Source organism: Nansenia antarctica, assembly GCF_963989245.1.
Source record: "Nansenia antarctica genome assembly, chromosome: 10".
Classification (NCBI taxonomy): domain Eukaryota; kingdom Metazoa; phylum Chordata; class Actinopteri; order Argentiniformes; family Microstomatidae; genus Nansenia; species Nansenia antarctica.
Window position 1 is genome coordinate 15,540,162 of NC_137680.1, and position 22,427 is coordinate 15,562,588.

Below are 22,427 nucleotides of genomic sequence, written 5' to 3' on the forward strand. Positions count from 1 at the left end.
CTGATAGTTAGCTAACTCGGATGTCAAGTCCCTAGCAAGATATGACCATGTGATCACTAACATTAAAACTAACAAACACATTTTTACATTTATTACAAAAAACACATTTATTTTTATTCCCAAAAGCAACAATAGTGATTATATTGTTTTAAATTATTGTTTGAATAATATTTTTATTTTTTAAATTCAGGCAGGAGGAGCTCCTTCTGCCTGCCGCTAGGGGGTGCTGCAGCACCCCCCTTCCCGCGTGCCTGTCTGCTCGTGCATCCTTCTTCGGAGCATTCTGGAATGTGTATGTTTGAACGCTTATTTCTTTGCCGACGGATGTTTACCATTGACCGTAACTCTATCTGAACTCGCTGGCGTTTTAAACGGTTTGCTAAAGTAGATAAAATACTTCCTAACCGGGCCTTTACAGGTGTTTACTACGACTAGGTAAGCCACATGAGGATGTAGCTATGTAATCAGAATGTTAGGTGGGTTTTGGGATATTACTGCTAGTTAGCTTTGTAATCAGTGTACCAACCGTTTTATCGAAGACTGACTGGACGTTACTGCCTGCCAACGTTGACAGAACATAGTATGACAGAACGGTCTCTTCTTCTACTTCCTCATCCATACTTAAGTCATAAAACGACGTCAAGATGAACCCTTTGGAATGATACAGAACCGTTTCAGCACTTGTGAGCCTCCCACGTGAGAGGATTGTCTTTTGGGAGTCTTGCTTTGAAAGTGAAGCGGTTCACCTGCGTGGTGCTGTGGCTGAGGACGTTTGAGAGTAGACCTAAGCAGCCTTAAGAAAAAGCCTATTAGTAAGGGCATTTTTACCAGATATTTGACCAATCTGCGAAGTAAATCGTTACCAAGAAATTTCTTCACCAATGTGTTTCTAAAGGTGTGTAATAACATGTCCTAAAAGGTTGAAATTCAACTCCTGTGGGAAACCTCATTAAAAAATCATGAAAAATGCCTAGTTTGACCCCTCAAAAGTTACTCAAGTCCAATTTAAGCATTTTCGAATTTTAGAAAATCGGTTATCGGTACCCCAACTTTGAGCAGTTTTTTTATGAGGTTTCCCACAGGAGTTGAATTTCAACCTTTTAGTACATGTTATTACACACCTTTAGAAACACATTGGTGAAGAACATTTTTGGTAACGATTTACTTCGCAGATTTTCATATGTTTCCCTTACTATATATATAATGCCCGATGTAGACACGGCTGCAGCGAGTAGGCTATGTCAACCATTAGGGGTTAATCAATGATTGAGTTGTTTCCTCTCTATGTATTATGCTCTGCATGATCGCACCTTATTTCAGGTCATTGTTTTTTTCCCCATCCAGATACGTTTATTTTTTGTTCATTTTTAAACCAGTGTACTGTTGTGATTGTGTAGGTTCTCATGAATAGATCCACTCCACTGGACTGAAAGGAAGTCAGAAAGAAGACCAGGAAGAGAATAAGTAGTAGTTTTAGTGAGTGGTAATGGCCTACTCTAACTACAGCAGCCTGAATAGGGCTCAGCTCACCTTTGAGTATCTACACACCAACTCGTAAGTACCATCTTGGGGAAAATACACCCAATACATACCACACATGCATCACACCCAGACCAATTCTCCCGCCACCAATGTTCACTTTGCCCAACATGCCGACTTATGTTTTCAAGGTTTTCTAGGCCTATGGAATAACTGTTTACTAATGACTGCAGTCAGGTGTTTATTTTTATTTTTTTATTTAACCTTTATTTAACCAGGCAAACATGTAAGAACACATTCTTATTTACAAATGCAGCCTGACCAAAAAGCAATGGCTCTTTGGGGTGTGGTGGTACTGTATCCATTTTACCCTCAGTCTGTGACTTGCACTGCACATGATCCATAACAAGGTGACCTGCATGATTCCAAAGAAAAAACAGAGCTCTGAACATGTTACATGAACCATTTGTATGCTGGTGGATTTTGAGATGAAGCCACTCACTAGTGGTCTCCTGAGCCCAGGGCTTCACTGTCTTATCAGTGTAATCCAGAATCGTAGGGGCTCCAACACAGTTTAAAAGCTAAGTTAGAATAGACACTATGGATGACTATATGAAACCTGCTTTCTGGGCACCACTGAGTCTGAAGACAATGGAAGGATGGGGGGGGGGTTAGGAGGAATGACGTTGACTGCTACGGAACAATGATTGAGTACATAAAACTGAGCAACACCTGTTTAAAACCCCTGTGAACCGCTGGGATGTTATATAATTGGGTGCTGATGTTCCAAGGTCACTGCTATGTGACAGCCAGACATGAGATTCTCTTTCTATAGCTGCTGTGGCTTACAAAACAAGATTAGGATTCAGATTCACCATAGAGGCCAGGTAGAGCCTGGACATTAACACCATCAAACAATACTGCAAGGATCAACTTTATCTTATGCGACCTGGTGCATGTAAGGCCCCTATTCAATGTGCATCAGCGTACAGAAGCGTACAGTGTACAGAAGCGAGCGTGGCGCAGAAGACCAAACCGCAGACCATGTTGTCCTGGATTGCCCGGTGTACCACCCACCCAACGGGATGCATGGTCTGTCGGTATTAGATGACGAGACGATGACGTGGCTTCTGGAGGGGTGTCCAGAAATATAGCCCGGGTGAGCCCCTCAACCAGGTCTCGGGGTGGTAAAAGGGTAGCCCCTCGGCCCCGAGCCTGGTGGAGTGGAGAGGAAAACAACTACCCATACGCCGAAGAAGAGGCGTACATCTCTTAATCATTTGGGTTAAGAGTGTAAACATAATGCAAGAGAATTCAAGAACATGGTCTAAGACTGGTATGGACCAAGGCAAATACCAGTGGCAGACCATCCCTCCTCATTGAAGTGTTTTTGTATTTCCTGTATCAAGAATGAGCTGACACTATCCATCTCCTACAATAATCAAAAGGAAAATACTAGAGTATGTTAAATGTAATGGGAGGAAGAGGTCTGACGGGCCAGATGAGACTTTTTGGGGAGGACAGGGGAACCCCGAGGAATGTCAATGAAGCCCCAGTATGCACAGGAGAGGAAACCCCTCGCAAAGTTGAAACAACTCCACGTTCGCAGGAGAGAGAAGCAGTGCTCCTGGGAATCAGTTGAGACTTGCTGCTGATATTCAAGGTGTCAATGCTGAGAGAGACAGCTAAATGTTTGTCTTCAAATCAGTCAGATGTTATGAGAGCATAATTAGAATTATGAGAATTATAATTATCAAACTGCACAAGAGAAAGTTGTTTTAATCACAAGCAGATGAATTAAACTCTGAGCTTTCTAGATACCTCGATTGAGAGAGCACACAGAGAGCCCAAATGCTTCTTAATTGTGCTGGGAATCTCAGCCAGCCGCTGTGTAGCAGACATGTATCAGCTAGACAGTGTTGGCTTCTCTGGTGCTTTGTCAACCCAAATACGCTCGGCAACAAGTAGGCCTACTACTGCGAGCAGAAGATGGAGGGTCGATACCCACCGGTCTCTGCGGAGGAGGTCAAAGGGTGATGATTGCAGCAGTGTTGGCTTTACTATTGTGCTGGAACGTCACTCCCTGGAGACATGTAAGTCCAAATGAGGACTTACCTAAGTAGTAAATGAAGGAAGATGCTGTGTGATGACTTTCCACAGTAAATTACAATGTACACTGAAGCCTGTTGATGGATCGATGGCGTGATGTTACTACTTTATGAGGAAGACTCTGGAGTAAGAAAAGGTTGTAGGCTTAGCACATCTTAAAAATATATTGTCACCTTCTTAAAATAATGGCGTATGTCACTTTTGAGGAGAATGATGTTTTTGTCTAAATATCATATATTCTATATTTGGTTCAGTTTTTCTCAACTTGAAAATATGACGTACGCCATTATTTTAAGAAGGTGATGATATACAGGCTTAAGAAAAAGTGCAGATGTGATTTATCATATGAAGCCATTTTCCGCAACAATTTTTGCAACAGTCATTCAGGAGTGTTGATCTTCATTTTCTTACTACTGGACCCCTGGGTCCTACCCACTGATTTAGAGCCAACCATCACAGTACACAATCAGTCGCCCCCGCTATCCCTTACCACCACCCATAATAATTTCATACTACTTGCCCGCCTCTACCCAGACTTTCTTTGCCACTTAAATAAATGTTCAATTGAATTGACTGGTTGTTGTATGTTTCCAGGACAACCCACGAGTTTCTATTTGGAGCTCTGGCTGAGCTGGTGGACAACTCCAGGTACTAATAATGTCAATTGCTAAGGCCTTGAGTTCTATTAACGATACACAACACTGTTCTCACTATGTATATGTGCTGCTAAATCACTTAAAATAAAACTTAGCAGTGTCAGGTTATGTTTACCCTGATCGGTCATACACCTGTCGATCATCTATCCTACAGGGATGCAAATGCAACCCGGATCGACATTTACACAGGTACGCCATGCACACACATATATATACACACACACACTCTCCGACTCCAACACACATCTACCATCATGTTCTAACCTGTATTGCACCTCCCCTGGCTGACAGAGAAGAGACAAGACCTCCGTGGAGGCTACATGCTCAGTTTCCTGGACGATGGGACAGGAATGGATCCCAGTGAGTGCTACACTGATGTCACTCATATACAATGACTTACAATAACAGGGCTCTAACTAACAGAGACTGAGGTCCAAGTTATACTAGCATGTCTCATGGTAGGGTTAGTCTAACAAGTCAGTGCAGCATTGAACCATGCTAATCGCTGGCTCTTTCTCTACATCTCACTCACTCTCTCTCTCTCTCTCCATCCTTCACTCTCAGATGAAGCTACTCATGTGATTCAGTTTGGGAAGTCCAGTAAGCGAACTCCAGAGTCCACTCACATCGGCCAGTACGGCAACGGGCTAAAATCGTAAGAGACATGTGGAACTCCCAGATGAAGCTGACGGACAGACCCCACTGAATAGATGTGTTGTGTTTTTGGAGGTTATTGACTTACTGTGGTGTGTCTGTTCTTTAGGGGCTCCATGCGTATTGGGAAGGACTTCATCTTGTTCACTAAGAAGGAGAACACACTCACCTGCCTGTTCCTGTCTAGAACATTCTATGAAGAGGAGGGGCTGGATGAGGTCAGGGGTCAACTGTAGTGGTTTAATCTGGCAATAAAGTGTAGGATGTCTTTTGTTGAATCCCAAATGGACTCCTAGCATCCAGGCACTTTATGTAGATCTGAAAGGACTGGAGAGGTGTATCCAATAGGGCCATGATTTCACTAGTTTCTGTTGTTTATACCTATTCCATTCAGTGTGTATGGCCTGTACAATAATGCTGGTTATCTTCCCTCACACCGGCAAAGAACCGTTTCGGTTTGCATTTGCAAACCAAGTCTGGAACCGGCCGCCGCGTTCAGACCGAAACTGAAAAGTTGGTTCGCAGCGGGAATCTGAAAATAGTGGTTCTCAAGCGGGAACCAAAACGTAGAACAGTCACGTCGTCAGTAGGTGTGTCATATTCTAGGCTGCAAAGACCAGCAAGAAGGAAGGAGACAAAATGGAATCTAATCTAAATCTAATCATTAGTGATCAAAACAATTATCAAAAGTTTCATCATTCTCTCTATCTTCCTCACATGCTCAGCAAACACACACACTCACACAAGCGAACGCAAATTTCGTAAGCCATTTCTATTCCAGTAATGGAGCAGCTGATTAGTAAGAGAACGCGTGTAGAAAGTGTCTTTTGTTTCGTTTCATAGAAAATAGTGTTTATTTCAGATACTGTAGTGGAAGATATTATCCTAATTTCCAGTGAAGTAGCCGCCATCTAGTTGTGACATTTTTGTTTATCCTGCCCCTTCATCACCCATCGTTGATGACGCGGATGGTTCTGGTTACACTGGTATGAACGCGGGCTGGTTCGCCAGACAGCATCAAGGTTCGGAGGTTCCCGAACACGAACGTGAACCGGAACAGTTCTATGTCGGTGTGAAAGCCCTATGAGTGACTCCTCTGTCAGGCGATGAGGTTAGGACTCAGTAAGATGGAGATTGTCCTTTAAGCATTTGTGTAATATTCAGTTATTCCCTCCCCTGTCAGGTGATTGTGCCTCTCCCCACCTGGGAACTGAAGACCAGGCAGCCAGTCACAGCTGACCCTGAGAAGTATGCCATTGAGACAGAGCTCATTTACAAGTACTCTCCTTTTAAAACTGAACAACAGCTGATGGAGCAGTTCAACAAGATAGAAGGTAGCAGTGGTAAGTGTGTGTGTGTGTGTGTGTGTGTTTTGCCGGGAGGGGGGGGGGGCAGCTGTGTGTTTTAACAGCAGTCATTTGTGTGTGTAGGTACTCTGGTGATCATCTATAATCTGAAGCTGATGGATACTAGAGAACCAGAGTTGGATGTAGAGACAGACTACCAGGATATTCTGATGGCTGGGACTCCAGCAGAGGGAGTGTGAGTATTAGTGTGTGTGTGTGTGTGTGTGTGTGTGTGTGTGTGTGTGTGTGTGTTTTCATGTGTGCATGATAGCATGAGGGGGGGGGACGGGGGGACATAAACATGAGGGGGGAAAATATATATTTTGGATAAACATTTGTACTGTAAATGTGCATGACTAACCTGTACTTAAGGTAGTGGTCAAGACTATGTGTGTGTAGTGATAGCATCACTTCCATCCCCACAGTAAGCCAGAGCGGCGATCATTCCGAGCATACGCAGCTGTTCTGTACATTGACCCACGCATGAGGATCTTCATTCAAGGACACAAAGTCAGCACCAAGAGAATGTCCTGCTGCCTTTATAAACCTAGGTAACACACACACACTTCACAAAGAGGTCTTCGTGCACCTCATAGAAATCCAGGTGCACTCTATACAGTCTATACAACAACTGTGTCTGTGTGTCATCAGGGTGTATAAGTACACGTCAACTCGCTTCAAAACCCGTGCTGAGCAGGAAGTGAAGAAGGCTGACCACCTTGCTAAGATCGGTGAGTCTCCATTCGAAATAACTATTTTAACTCTCAGAACCCTTTTCTACACACTTAAACCACCTGTGCTGTTTGGCTGAATGCGTGTATGTGTCTTTCAGCTGACGAGAAGGCTCGCGAGGCGGAGAGTAAGAGTTTAGCTCTGGAGGCCAAACATGGCGATGACCTGTCCAGAGAGGCACGGGTAAGAACACACACACACACACACACACACACACACACACATACAAAACGAACCATCACATTGTTGCATGGAAGATATTGTTCTTTTTTAATTCTATAAACATGGCAATATCTTGCAACCCACTTGCAATATCATGCCCGGTCCTCTTCCCCAGGCCATGCTGAGGAAAGCCCAGGAGTTGGCCTTGATGCTTCGTGGAGATGCCGAGATGAAGAGGAAGATCCAGGAGACCAAACAGAAGTCAGTCGAGACGATCATTTACATTTACATTTTTGGCATTTAGCAGACACCTTATTCCAAAGGGACTTATAATCGATACATTTGACTAAGCAAGTGAATCATAAATTCACCTGTCGTAGCAGGAAGAGTAATCTAGCTCAGGCCAGGGGCCATTGGCAGTCGTGAAGACAATAAAAACAATTGTTTAAATGCAAGGGTTTATTAATTTACAGAAGTCAGTCTACCTTATAAATAAACAAATAAAATTAAGCTAGTTACAACTATAAAACGTACACATCCCTACTTCTCTCTCTCTCTCTTTCTCTCTCTCTCTCTCTCTCCACCCCTCTTCCCAACGCTTCTCTTTCTCTACCCCCCTCAGAGCATTAAAGGAGCCTAAGGAGCTGAGTTTTATCTTTGGGGTGAACATCGGGCAGAGGGACCTGGATGGGATGTTTGTGTATAACTGCTCTCGCCTCATCAAACTGTACGAAAAAACAGGGCCTCAACTGGAGGGAGGAATGTGAGTCACACACACACACACGTATGTAACTGAAGAGGAAGTATGCTAACTGTGGACTCTTAATGCTTAACTCTACTATCAACTATAAATGCGTATTTCTCTGTATGTATGTCAGGGCGTGTGGAGGTGTGGTGGGGGTTGTGGATGTTCCCTACCTGGTTCTGGAGCCCACTCACAACAAGCAGGACTTTGCAGATGCTAAAGAGTACCGACATCTTCTGAAAGCCATGGGAGAACACTTAGCCCAGTACTGGAAGGATAGCAACATCGGTGAGACTCACGCAACAGCAGAGTTACACTGACACAACCCCTTAACCACTATAGAATGGTTCAAATTGTTTCTGTGTTTTGTTGTGTGTGTGTGTGTGTGTGTGTGTGTGTGTGTGTGTGTGTGTGTTGTAGCTCAGAAGGGCATTGTTACGTTTTGGGATGAGTTTGGGTACCTGTCTGCCAGCTGGTCCTCGACCCCCTCCTCAGAGCAGAGGTACAAGAGACGCCGTGCCATGGAGATACCACTCACTATACAGTGTGGTAAGTTGCACTCACGCACACAGTAACTTTCAGCACATATACAAAGACACTGATCTCCTTCTCTCCATCCCCTACAGATACGTGTTTAAAGTGGAGGACTCTGCCATTCCAAATGGATTCAGTGGATAAACGATATCCAGACAGCTGGGTGTGTCTGATGAACCCTGACAGCACCCAGAATAGGTACACAGAGAGACACCCACTATTACATATAGTCACCTTCTTAAAATAATGGCTTAAGTCACTTTTGAGGAAAATTATGTTTTTGCCTAAATATCATATATTCTAGATTTGGTTCAGTTTATTCAGACTTTTGCAACACTTTAGAAATAGGATGTAAGCCATTATTTTAAGAAGGTGACAATATGTGTATGCGCTACTGATATGATGGAACTATTGGCATCATTGTGTGTGTGTGTGCGTTCTGGTGTTTTAGGTGTGATGCGGCTGAGCAAAAGCAGAATGTACCGCATGGAGTTCTAAAGAAGGACAAGCAGACAACTGAGGACAAACAAAAAGAGCTCACAGATATGATCAAAAAACAGGAGGAGAAACTACAGGCACTTCAGGTAGACACACCGTCACATAAACATGCACACTCCTTTTTCAGAGGGGAACTTTGTCATGTTTGTTGATTAAATAGACTTGAGCCCAAACAGTTTTTGATGAATGGCGTAAATCTGCACCCCCTAATTGGTGTGTCTGTGTGTGTCTGTGTGTGTCTGTGTGTCCGTCCGTCCTCGTGTCCTCAGAAAACTAGTACTATCAGGTCTTCAGCAGATGTGCGGAAGTTACCTTTGGATGTCAGCTTGAGACCTAACACAGAGAACTCTTCTCAGGTACCTCACACTGGTACATACTCTCTCTCTTGCTTTCTAAATATAATATAATATATACATATATCAATCTCCTGTTCTCTGGGTCTCCTAGGCAACCAGGTCGTCAGAGCGAGTGACACGCCCCCGCTCTCCCCCCTTACCCGCCGTCCTCAAAAAAAAAACAAGCTTCCCTCCATCCTTCAGCCGCAAACCCACTAATGCCCGGACTGCTGCTGCAGCTCCCTCTCCACCCCCTGCTCCCAAAGCTGACCTATCTAAAGCCAGAGCTGCAACAAAGCTCCCACCCCCAGCTGCAAAACCCACCCCCAAAGCACCTGCCAAGACCCCTGCCAAGCCCCCTCCACCCAGCCGCAGCTCACAGGTAAGTGTGTGGTGGAATTCATCAGCTTGCTGGGTCAGGGTTTGTTTTTGTGACTATTTGGTTTATACTTCAACCAAAAGTGTTGGCTAGGTGAACAGTAAGATCAATGAAATTTAAAAAAATTAACAAAACACATACTGTATATATATATACAGTATATACTGTATGTAGATAGTTAAATGTCCACCCATAGGTTGTGAGAGTGATAGCAGATGCCATGGATAAGTCATGGTCAACTGTAGTTTGTGCTTGTTTATAAAGGGCTGGTATGATTTGCTGGCTGAAATGCGGACGAGCGGGAACTACGTAACAAGACTTGATTTTCACTTTCAACATGTGTTTAAAACCTGTGTTCTGACAACAGAGTATTGTCTGCTGCTATAAAAACACCTATGGCCTTTGTTGTGGCCTGGTATAAATAGGTAGCGTAAATGCCACAGCTGGTTTCCACTTCACTCAGTTTTTTCTTGTACCTGTGATGTTCACATTCGGGTGATGCGACTCAAATGAGTGAACAAGTTCGACGTACAGCCAGCTACATACCCGATCACAGTTGAACAATGCCGGCATATAGCTTTGGTCCGATCCACCTGTCTTTGTCCATCGTCATTGTAGGTAACCGAGAAACCGTAGTTTTCACAAAAAGGAGATTTAAGGGAAGCTAGAGGAACTTCAAGCTCTAGTTTATCTGTGTTCGCCATAACGACTGCTAAATTACTAACGATCTCTCTGTGGCGTGTGTGCACATGCGTACTGGCTGAGATTACTTTTCTGTGCGTGATTAATATATCTTTTAAAAATAAAATAGTGCTACAGAACCAACATTAGTTCTGTCCGTTTAATTTGCGTTTATTTGGGAAAATGTTAAAAATCGACTGACCATCAGGAACGAATAATCGGTTATTCTGTTCCATCCCCAGAAAGCAGTTATGGTAGTAAGGTCTCTCTGTATGTATGGTATGGTATGGTCTCTCTGCAGACTCCAGCCAAATCCTCTCCAGCCAAACCAACCACACCTGCTAGCAGCCAACGCAAGAGAGTGATAGAGCAGGAAGAGAGTGAGGAAGAAGAGGAGGAGGAGGAGGAAGAGGAGGAGGAGGAAGAAGAGGAAGAGGAAGAAGATAGTGAGGAAGAGGAACCACAGCTCAAGAAATCCAAGATAGCATCGGCAGTTGGGAATCGTGGTAAAGCTGTTGAGAAGGCATCTCCAGCCAAACGGGGCAAGGTGACAGAGGTATGTATGCACGCACATACATACACACACACACACACACTAAACTACTTCTCAGACTTCCAAGTGTGTTGAAAGCGTACATCTTTCTCTGTTAAGACCCTGGTCAAGTCAACTGTCCAGCAGATTCAGTCTCAGTTTTGTGTTGTTTCACAGTGTCAATTCATCACATTTTCAGTTCAGTTATAGTGATGGCAAGAAGAACCTTGCTTAGCACGTATAGACAGACAGATAGACAGACCAAAAGATGGAAAGACCTATCGTTGAGGAGGAAGTAAATGAATGAGGGCACATGAAAAGGAAAAAGGATGGAGTAGTGTTAGAAGAAGAGAGAGAAGAAAAAGAAGGCTGCCTTGGCTGAGAAGAAGTGGAGGTCCTTCAAAGACAACCAAGAAAGGAGATATAAAAGCACGTCAGTCCATGACAAACGTGTCAGAAGTGAGCAGGCCTCTATTAAAGCAGAGTGACATGGAGGGTAGTCTCTATTATGAATGTGGACTCCACTATGTATGCTAGCTGGTGCTTTCTCAAGTCCCCAAACAGTGATAGCAAATGAAGAGACGGCTAGAGTTCCACAGCTGCCCCATGGTGCAGGTCTTCATGCAACGTTGAAGTGGAACAGCAAGACTGCAGCTGCAATCAGACCCTCTCTGCTGTTGACCTTGTAGGTGGTCATGCCCCCTGCCAGCACTTAGTTCCCCCAGCCTGAGAAGAAGAGTGTAACCATGGCAACATCCCGGCCGACCCCTGCGACACCGCCCCTGACTGGCAAAGCATTGCCCTCCTCCACCCCTAAACTCACCCCCACCCCACAGCCTGGGGCTAAAGCCAAGGTACACACACACATACACACACACACACACACACACACACAGACACACCTTACAGCCTCCATGACCAAACCCCCCACCCTTCAGCTGAGGACCAAGGTACTCACTACTGTCTGTAACCCTCACCTTCAGCCAAGACCAAGGGCTCTTCTCCTTCTCAACTAACTCAACTACTAAGTAGAATGGGTCCTGTCTTCTACTAACTCTGCTATGTTCTAAAGATGGCCGCGCGCTTAGACGCTGCAGCTCGGGGGGCTACCACACTGGTGTTTCATTGTGTTTTTAATTACTTTTGTATGTTCACTCTTTTTTTAGTACTTATAGGGAACAGTTGTGTATATAGTACCTACAGCAGGCTCGACTTATTAGAAGTCGGCACGCAAAACGACAAGATAGTTACGGCGGATTTCCTGGAGCAATACAGGATTGACAAGGACATCGCAAGGCTACCGGGAGAGCCCTGGTTCACAGTCCCCTCCCTGAGGCGGAAACGCCGGCGGCGAGATCGTAGGAAAAGGCGAGGCCGCAGGGGAGGCCTGCTAGCAAGATTGAGACGCAGCCCAAACAAAGCCAGCTCTTCCAAGCATTTTCCTCTCTAATGTCAGATCCCTGACAAATAAGATGGATGAACTGAGACTACAGGTGGCAAAAAACAGCATCGTAGGGGATAGCTGTGTGATTATTCTGACCGAAACCTGGCTAAATGACAACATTGTGGACGCTAACGTTAGCTTAGAGGGCCGAACGCTACATCGCGCTGACCGAACGGAGCGTAGCGGGAAGTCAAGAGGAGGTGGGATCATAATATCGACGAAGGATAGCTGGTGCTTAAACACGAAAACTGTAAGTAGCCACTGCTCCCCAGACCTAGAATACTTGACTGTTAAATGCCGACCCACATACCTGCCTAGGGAGTTTAACGCGGTGCTAATTACATGTGTGTATATAGCACCTAGCTCAGACAGCAAAGTAGCATTGGCGCGACTATATGACGTCATTAGTAGCCAACAAAGTACTGATCCACAGGCTATCCACATCATAGCGGGGGACTTTAATCATGTCGACCTGAAGGCAGTACTACCCAAGTTCTACCAGCATGTAAAATGTGCAACGAGAGGAGAAGAAACACTGGATAAGGTATACACCAACATCAAACGTGCTTACAAGGCTAGTCCGCTAGCTCATCTAGGCATGTCTGACCATGTGTCAATCCTCCTGATTCCTGCATACACTACAATGGGGAAAAGTGCTCCCACCACCACTAAGACTGTCAGAACCTGGCCAGAAGGGTCCGCTCCACTGCAGATCTGCCTAAATGACACCCTATGGCAGGAATATGAGCATGAGGACCTGGAACAGTACACGTCGTCGGTTCTGAACCACATAGTGAACTGCACCAACTCAGTCACCGTGGACAAACGGGTCCGGGTCTACCCCAACACGAAGCCATGGATGACTGGGAAGGTCCAAAAACTGTTAAATGAGAGGGACAACGCCTTCTTCGCAGGGAAGCGCACACCGCTGTACATCTCCACCAGGGCCAACCTAAAGCGCGGCATCAAAGCGGCCAAGGCAGAGCACAGAGAGAAGATTGAGGAATGCCTCCTGAGCAACGACTCCAGGCGGATGTGGCAGGGGGTTCAGCAGATGACAAACTTCAGAGCCAACAGGCTCACAGCCGCAGAGGACGACCCCCTGCTGGCGGGAAAGCTGAACACCTTCTACGCCCGGTTCGACGAGGGGCGAACGGAGGTAACCACAACACAGACACCACTCTCTCCAGCTCTCAGCAGCCTCACCCTCACAGAGCACGAGGTGAGACGCGTACTGAAGGCGGTGGACCCCAGGAAAGCCTCGGGGCCGGATGGCGTCCTGGGACGGGTGCTGAGAGACTGCGCCGACCAGCTGGCCGGGGTTTTCACCAACATCTTTAACCAGTCCCTGTCCCAGGCCACCGTCCCACCCTGCCTGAAAACCTCAACTATCATCCCAGTCCCGAAGAAAAGCACGGTGAGCTGCCTAAACGACTACCGCCCGGTGGCACTCACACCAATCATCATGAAGTGCTTCGAGAAACTAGTCCGGGCCCACATACTCACACGCCTCCCGCCCAACCTGGATCCATACCAGTTCGCCTACAGAGCCCACAGGTCCACAGAGGACGCCATAGCGACGACTCTCCACGCCACTCTATCCCACCTGGAGAGGGGAAACAGCTACGCGAGACTGCTCTTCGTGGACTTCAGCTCCGCCTTTAACACCATCCTTCCAGACAGGCTAGTGACCAAACTACTAGACCTGGGTCTATCACACTCTATGTGCGTGGATCAAGGACTTCCTGACCGACCGCCCCCAGAGGGTGCGGGTGGGCCCCCACACCTCCACAGCCCTCAGCCTCAGCACTGGGTCACCCCAGGGCTGCGTGCTAAGCCCCATCCTCTACAACCTCTACACCCACGACTTCACCCCCATCCACCCCAGCAACTACATCGTAAAGTTTGCAGACGACACCACCGTGGTGGGTTGTATCTCGGGGGGGGACGAGGCGGCGTACAGGGATGAGGTAGAGCAATTGAGCAAGCTGTGCAAGGTTAACAACCTGCTGCTAAACAAGTCAAAGACCCAGGAATTCATCGCAGACTTCAGGAGGAAAAAGTCCGAGATCCTGCCCCTGCTCATCGACGGAGAGAGCGTGGAGATAGTCTCAAACCTCCGATTCCTGGGACACAACATGCGGGATGACCTGGCCTGGAAGGACAACACTAAAGGCACCATCAAGAGGGCACAACAGCGGCTATACACCCTGAGATGCCTCAAGAAACAACACAGCAAGAAGGAGATGCTGGTGGCCTTCTACCACGGCGCAGTGGAGAGCATCCTCACCTTCGGCATCTCCAACTGGTTCCACAGCTGCACGGCAGCGGAGAGAAGCGAGCTACAGAGAGTCGTGAGAACAGCACAGAAGATCACCGGCGCCCCCCTCCCCTCTCTGGAGGAGCTGTACAAAACACGCTGTCTCAGGAGGGCCTCCAAGATCTCCAAGGACCCGACCCACCCTGGGCACGAACACTTTGTCAAGCTGCCCTCGAACAGGAGGTACAGGACCCCGGCCGCTAAGACAAACAGACTGAAGGACAGCTTCTACCACAGGGCCGTCAAGGCCCTGAACACAGAAAAGGCCTAAGTTCTGGGCCCAGGACAGTCCGGACGGATTGTATGGCAGCTAGTGCTGAGGCACAAACATGTACATTTTCAAGCCTGCAAACTGTGACACTTTAAAATAATGTGAAAAAATACTTTCTTGTGAAATATGACAACCCTAGTTGACTATCTGTGCAGTATAGTACAGTGGATTGTGTACATAGCCTCTATTGATGTAAACCAGCTCCTTACCTTCTTGTGATTTTATGCATCTATGCTTTTTCTAAAATGTGTTTCTTTTTCCTTTCCTAAACACCAGGGGAGCCTCCCCTCCTAAATTTCGTTGTTTGGTACCTGTACTGTAGCAATGACAAATAAAGTCTATCTATCTATCTATATATGGAATGGGTTCTCTCCAGCTCTCCTTATTGACTTGAAATGACAAGTCGGTGATGGGTCCTGTCCTTCTCCCCTAACTCTACTCTAAATGGAATGGGTCCTGCCCTACTCCTATCTACTCTTTATGGAATTGTCTCAACTCTAAATGGAATGGGTCCTCTCCTTCTCACTTTGGATTTTGGTGTCTCTTTTCTATTTCCATCCCTGTGTTTTCTACACAGACATGGTCAGGACCAGCTCCTGACAAGACACGCTGAGTGACTGTCCAGTGGATAGGTTCTGGTATAATTCTGGGTTGTGAGCGTTTTTAAATGTACTGTGTTTTCATGTATTGTGTTGTGCATCTTTCAGGTGATAGTGATTTCTGATAGTGATGAGGGGGAGGACCCAGCAAAGGATCTGAAGAATGCTCAGAAAGGTGAGAGATGCCAGGTGGTCTACAGAGTTCCACAGCTGAACACACAGTGGGACAACAGGACTTGGGATGTACACAAATGCTTATGCTCTGAAATGCATCCATAGTCCCTGTAATTAAATTGTGTATGTGTGTACATGTGTATTATCTCCTGTAGATAAGGGTTTGCTGGTGGAGGTGCGTGTGAGTAAGGAGTGGTACACCGGCAGAGTGGTTGCCATAGAGACCAGTAAGCAGAGTGTTCGTTGGAAGGTGAAGTTTGACGACGTGCCCAGATCCACCCCCAAGGATCGCTGGTACGGTCACTCTTAGAGAGAGAGGCATAAAGACATAAATATGTATGCATTCTCTCTGTTCTCTTACACATCTGTGTGTGTCTGTAGGGTGTTCAAGGGCAGTGAGGAGGTGAGGTTGATGCGCCCAACCTCCCCCATCACTCAGACCCCTGACACACAGCAGGAGACAGAAAAAGGAACCGCCCCCATGGAACCTGACGCCACCCAACCAGGAACCAGTCGAGAGGTGACCGACAGCCTGGTCACCATGACGAGGTAAGCTAACAATGTCATCACTGGTATTGCTGTATTGTTTGGATATGATGTAACTGCTGCTGTATGATGGTGTGTGCGTGGTGTGTCTCCAGGGCACTGCTTCGTTATTATGATTTCCGGATCCCAAATGATGACGTCAACAGTATGACAGCAGAGGAGCTGGTGGCCTTCCCCATGGTAAGACTGACCACTGATTTGTACACACAACCCTTACCGTGATCCTCAGTTATAGAGATCTAATCTGGTCTCTCCGGGCTTTGATCTGCAAGGTTCTTAAAGCAGACAAAATCTGACAAATCATGGTGTCATGGAGGTGAGGTTCCAAATGGAAAAAGGGTTGAAAAAATCCCTCGGATGTTTTCATAATTCAACTAGGTCAGTTTTAAGTTTCATTTGGTTTCTTCAAATTTCTTCACACAATCATTGCCCATCGCTCACGAGGTAGATGACAGCAAGCATACTGAAGAAGTGGAAGTTAGAGGGAACGCATGTGGAGAAGCTAAACAAAGCTGATTTGGCAAAGTGAATGCAAACAGAAGAGATGGATTATCACGAATGGAAGAGATGCATGCGTGCGATAATGTATCTGTATCTAATCCTGTCTGTGTGTCCCTGTAGAAGGAGTATTTTCAACAGTACGAGTTGGCTCGTCAGTCATTCTGTAACTCGTACCAGAGCAGAGCTGATGCCATGGCCAAAGCTGTGGAGGAGAAGAGCAGCAGTGCTGAGACTAAGTTGAGGGAGGCCGATGAGAATCTACAGAAACTACGAACCAACATTGTAGCTCTGATACAGAAAGGACAGGAGGTAGTTATACACACACTGTCTCTCAGACTTACTTACATACACACACACACACACACACACACACACACACACACACATATACAGTCATACGCTGAACACTAATGTCTCTCCTTCCCTCCTGTAGGACTTTGACATAAACACAGATGATGAACTGGATGCTTACATAGAAGACTTGGTCACCAAGAGAGATTAGAAAAGAGAAGAGGAGAGAAGAATGAACAGAGACAAACACAGACAAAGAGTCTTCACTCAGTTCCTTACTCGCAAGACAGCTCTCCACTCTATTTTATTCTATTCCCCCAATATTCCATCTTGTCATCTTGATGTGACTGTTCACTGTGTTCATTTTGGTCTGAAAGTTATTGTCTGGATTTCAACTAACTGGCTTTTATGTTTTGAGTTATTTAAAATGATTTGTTCATAGTATCAAAGAGGTGTGTTCTACAGTATCACTCTGCTGAAAAGCCTGCTGGATCTTCTAGTGACCTGCTGTTCTTTCCTGCTTTCCTGTGTGTTTTTTTTTTTCTTTCTTTCTTTCTCAGATTTAGATTAAAAACAAAGCTCTCTCAGTTGTTCTCTCTCCTCTTCTTCTCCCTTTTATCTTTTCTATGTAAGTACATACATCCGGAATCTTTATTCTGTCTGAACTAGAATGTTGTCATGGTTCACTAGCATGACTAGAATGTTGTTGTGGTTCACTAGCATGACTAGAATGTTGTCATGGTTCACTAGCATGACTAGAATGTTGTCATGGTTCACTAGCATGACTAGAATGTTGTTATGTTCACTAGCATGACTAGAATGTTGTTATGTTCACTAGCATGACTAGAATGTTGTCATGGTTCACTAGCATGACTAGAATGTTGTCATGGTTCACTAGCATGACTAGAATGTTGTCATGGTTCACTAGCATGACTAGAATGTTGTCATGGTTCACATCTTGCAAGTCCCATCAGATAATGCCAATGTTGTTTTATTTTAGATGACTGTCCCAGGATTAACTCAATAAAATGCTATAATCTACTGGAATTGGACGAGTCTTGAGACAATTGTAGCCAATTGAATGCTGAACAGGTGGGCACTGGGACTAACTCTCTTCAGCATAGGCTTATACTGACTACATATTAGGCTACAGTCATTTTGCACAAATACCTGACTGTTACTGTTCAGACTTCTGCTATTCAAAATAAATAACTGTCCATTTGTAGAATGTGCCTACAGCTCTGATTGGACTCAGGTAAAGTCAATTGAAATCAATTCAAGTTAATATGATCAAAAGACACCCAGACACTGTCAAAGACCACATCGGACAGGAGATGCTGGTGACCTTCTACCGCTGCGCAGTGGAGAGCATCCTCACCTACTGCATCTGCATCTGGTTCTCCAGCTGCACAGCCGCAGAGAGGAATGCGCTACAGAGAGTCGTGAGATCGGCCCAGAAGATCACCGGCGCCCCCCTCCCCTCTCTGGAAGAGCTGTACAACACACGCTGCCTCAGGAAGGCCTCCAAGATCTCCAGAGACCCATCCCACCCTGGGTGCCCTCGGACAGGCGGTTCAGGACCATGTTCGCAAGGACAAACAGACTGAAGCTCAGCTTCTACCCCAGGGCCATTCAGGCGCTGAACACAGCAAAGACCTAGGTTCTAGGCCCTGGACAATCTAGACAATTTGATGGCAGCTACTAGATTGAAATCAAGTGCAACACTGAAACACAACTGTGAACATTTCAAACCTGCAAACTGCGACACTTTAAATGAATGTGCAATAACACTATGTGCAATATGACAACCCTCGGGTACATAAGGTTCAGAGATAGAAAATGTTAGAATAGGTATAGCATAGCATAGAGTACAGCACAGTGTTTTATTTGTATAGTATAGTATAGTGGATAGTGTACATAGCCTTTATTTATGTAAACCAGCTCTTTTCCCTTCTTGTTTTTAGTTTTTTTTTCCTTTTCTTTTTTTCCTAGCAGCAGGGGAGCCCCCCCTCCCAAATTTCGTTGTATGGTACCTGTACTATATCAATGACAATAAAGACCATTAATTCATTCATTCAAACTGGTTGAGGGACATCATAATCCCTTTCACAACAGGTGGAACTATTGACATTGTGTAATAAACTCATAGAGTAGATTATAATTATTGAAATGATCATTTACTAATGACAGCAAAAGAGGGAGAGAGGAGGATAGAGAGGGAGAGAGAGCAGGATGGTGTCGGCACACCAGAGAGAGAGAGCAAGAACCAGGTGAGAAAGTGGACAGGTAGTCAAGACCACAAAAGTAGCCTTGTGAACCGATGGTTCTCGAGCCTAATGGCCCATAGGGCCGGATTCTCCTGTTTCTGTAGCGTGAGGCGGCTTGATGTACAAGTACACCCCCTGGACATGACGCTGGTATGTCGCAGGGTCTTACCCCCAACCAACCCTTAATGCTGAGTTATCATCACCGAGGGGGGGGGTTCCATGCCACAGTCCATGCCACCCCCCCAAGGCAGCAAACCTAGGGGAAACACTGAGAGCAGATAGATGAACTGTTCAGTGTCAATCTTGTAGAGATGGAGATGGAGGTTAAATCTCCCGAATAATGTCCAGCTACAATCGCAACAACATTCACAACATTTCTGGATCCTGGTAGACCCAGACAACTATAAGAATATTCACCAAGCAGCCCTGAAAGTATTTGCTTTATTTGTCTACATACCTTTGCTAATCAGCTTTTTCTGATATGAATGTAATGAAATCTACATTCTGAACAAGACTGACAGATGACCATTTAAATGACTCTATAAGAGTGAACCTAAGTGGATACACTCCAGCATACACAACTGTAGTAGACTCCATGCAGTGACAGTCATCTCACTAAGTGTAGGAATGAGGCAACACAATTACACACATGCACAATATTTTTTGAAAGAGACAAAAAGACAAAATAATTCGTTATGTGAATGAATGTAAGTAATAAGATATGAGTAGCTCTCGGCCACTTACATTTTTTCAAAGTAGCTCTCAGATGAAAAAAGGTTGTAGACCCCTGCTTTATGCTGATACATGCCTGCCATCTAGTGGACATTTAAGGGTACGACCAGGTAGGGGGATATTGCTTGTAACACAATCCTCATTCCTTCTCTCTCTCTAACCTAATCCCATAGTAACCTTCATAATTCAGTTCTAGATATGTATTTTCTTTATGTGGCTAACACAACTCCAATTAAACTGCTTCATAAAGTTAAAGTTAATAAATGTATAGTAATAATCACTTTAATAGTAATTACTTTGTTGTTTAGTATCAGGGAGGGAGGGAGGGAGGGAGAATGGATGACCATCTTTCTTCAGTAGGCCTACCATTTCTAGCTCATGTATATTTCTAATGATTCATTATATGTCTTGTACATGATTCTTGTTATGATTCTTGTATATGATTCTTGTTATGATTACATTTCTATTGGGATATTGCCTCAGGCATAGCTGTAAACATGCTTAGCTACTATATTTGTTTCTGTAATCGCAGTTGCTTCTAGCTATCTATCTACCCTCCCTCCACCCCCACCCAGAGAGCTTTGGACTGTCTGGACATGAACACTTGAACACTTGATCTCTGCACTTTATATTTATATTAATTATGGCTCTTGCACTTTGATGTTGGTTTGCACTGTCTTGTCCTGTCTTGCACCTGTCCTGCTGTAAACCATGCTCCATTGTCCCAAACCAAATTCCTAACATGTTTACATGTCATGGCAATAAAGTCTTCTGATTCTGATTCTGATTCTGATTCTATGATATTTAAGATCACTTATCTAGTTACACAATCTTCAGCATAACAAGTTCATAAGATATGAAAAATGCACAAGCAAAAGGAATGGAATCCAAATAATTTTTATTCACGGTGGACAGCAGCTCCGGCCAAGGCTGTTTGCAGTTGTGAGCGTCCTCTGGAGGAGTCGGGCGCTAGAGACAGGAGAGAGAGTTCATATGAGCTTCACCAGGCCTATAGCTACAGAATAGAATACTTTATTAGTTTAGTTAGTATGTCCTTGGTCTATGTGTTCTATGTGTTGACTTACCTCTGCTGTTTCCATCGTCGTGAAGACGGTTACTGGGGGGACGGAGGCCGTCTGCCTGGATAGCAGCTCAGCAGCCCAAGGCTCTTCAGCATCCTCTGGGAACGTTTCTGTTTCTTTGAAGCTCCGCTCTCCTCACAAGGCGTCGTCTCAGCTGTCACTGGGCTGGCCGCTAGAGAGAGGAGAGAGGAGAGAGAGTTCATATGAGCTTCACCAGGCCTTAGCTACAGAATAGAATACTTCATTAGTTTGGTTAGTATGTCCTTGGTCTATGTGTTCTACATGTTGACTTACCTCTGCTGTGTCCATCGTCGTGGGCAACCTCGATGCCCTCCTGTCCTGGGGCTGGAGGCTGGACACCTACCTTGATGTCCTTCTGTCCTTCAGCTGGAGGCTGGACACCAGCCTGGTTGGTCCTCTTGCACTATATCAGTTGTTACAGAAGAAGAATAAATGACAGAACATATCTCTTAAAACCCCAGTATTCCTACAACAACAATGCATAGCTTGTCTGTTGTTTTACGATAAACTGGTAAGACTTTACCTTTACATTACATTTCCTTAATGTGAAATTATGTGGAATGTGGCTCTCTTATAAATTCACTGTATATTTCTGTTTTACCTTGCGCTTCACCATTGAACAGAATTTCCTGAATTTCCCTTTCTTCTTCTTCTCCCTGGTGGCTTTGACGGTCTCCAGGAGGGTCGCCTTGACCCCGGCCAGGCTCCCCTCAGTCTCTCGCTGGGCAGCGAGGGCCTGGCTCCTCTCCTTCTCCAGGTCGGAGTTGTCACAGACGAGGCTCCTCTTTTCTTGCTCCATATTGTGGAGCTTTTGGAGGTGGCCTTTCTCTCTCTGTCGGCCCTCCTCCTCCACCTCCTCCCTCGCTCTCTCCAACTCCGCCTTTGCCAGAGCGCTGCTGGCCTTCTCCGCCTCCAGCTCAGAGTCCTTGGACTCCAGCTCAGAGTCCTTGGCCTCCACCACGGCCCTGCATTTCTCCTTCTCCTCTTCCAGCTCAGAGTCCTTGTCCTCCAGGGCCTCCCTCTGCAGACTCTTGTTGAGGAGGCTCCTCTTTTCTTGCTCCATATCGTCGAGCTTTTGGAGGAGGCCTTTCTCTCTCTGTCGGCCCTCCTCCACCTCCTCCCTCGCTCTCTCCAACTCCGCCTTTGCCAGAGCGCTGCTGGCCTTCTCCGCCTCCAGCTCAGAGTCCTTGGCCTCCAGCTCAGAGTCCTTGGCCTCCAGCTCAGAGTCCTTGGCCTCCACCACGGCCCTCCATTTCTCCTTCTCCTCCTCCAGCTTCCACTGAGTGCTCTTGCTCATGACTACGATATAAGAAACGGAAGGAAGAGAATATGAAATT

The 22,427-nt window shown here is 45.6% G+C and overlaps 1 protein-coding gene across 1 annotated transcript; it reads left to right on the plus strand.

Moving 5' to 3' along the window:
- Positions 1–1,486: 1,486 nt before the first annotated feature.
- LOC308166685 (ATPase MORC2A-like) lies at positions 1,487–17,199 on the plus strand (the record flags this gene model as incomplete). The annotated part of the gene is made up of 27 exons (XM_080541010.1): positions 1,487–1,554; positions 4,183–4,236; positions 4,399–4,433; positions 4,536–4,604; positions 4,809–4,899; positions 5,008–5,116; positions 6,082–6,241; positions 6,329–6,440; positions 6,670–6,795; positions 6,896–6,975; positions 7,077–7,159; positions 7,314–7,399; positions 7,761–7,901; positions 8,017–8,171; positions 8,304–8,432; positions 8,510–8,615; positions 8,869–9,001; positions 9,185–9,271; positions 9,363–9,632; positions 10,612–10,866; positions 11,559–11,696; positions 15,585–15,651; positions 15,806–15,944; positions 16,032–16,199; positions 16,292–16,376; positions 16,818–17,006; positions 17,131–17,199. The coding sequence occupies 27 exons, from the start codon at positions 1,487–1,489 to the stop codon at positions 17,197–17,199; spliced, it is 3,204 nt and encodes a 1,067-aa protein (XP_080397136.1).
- Positions 17,200–22,427: the final 5,228 nt, after the last annotated feature.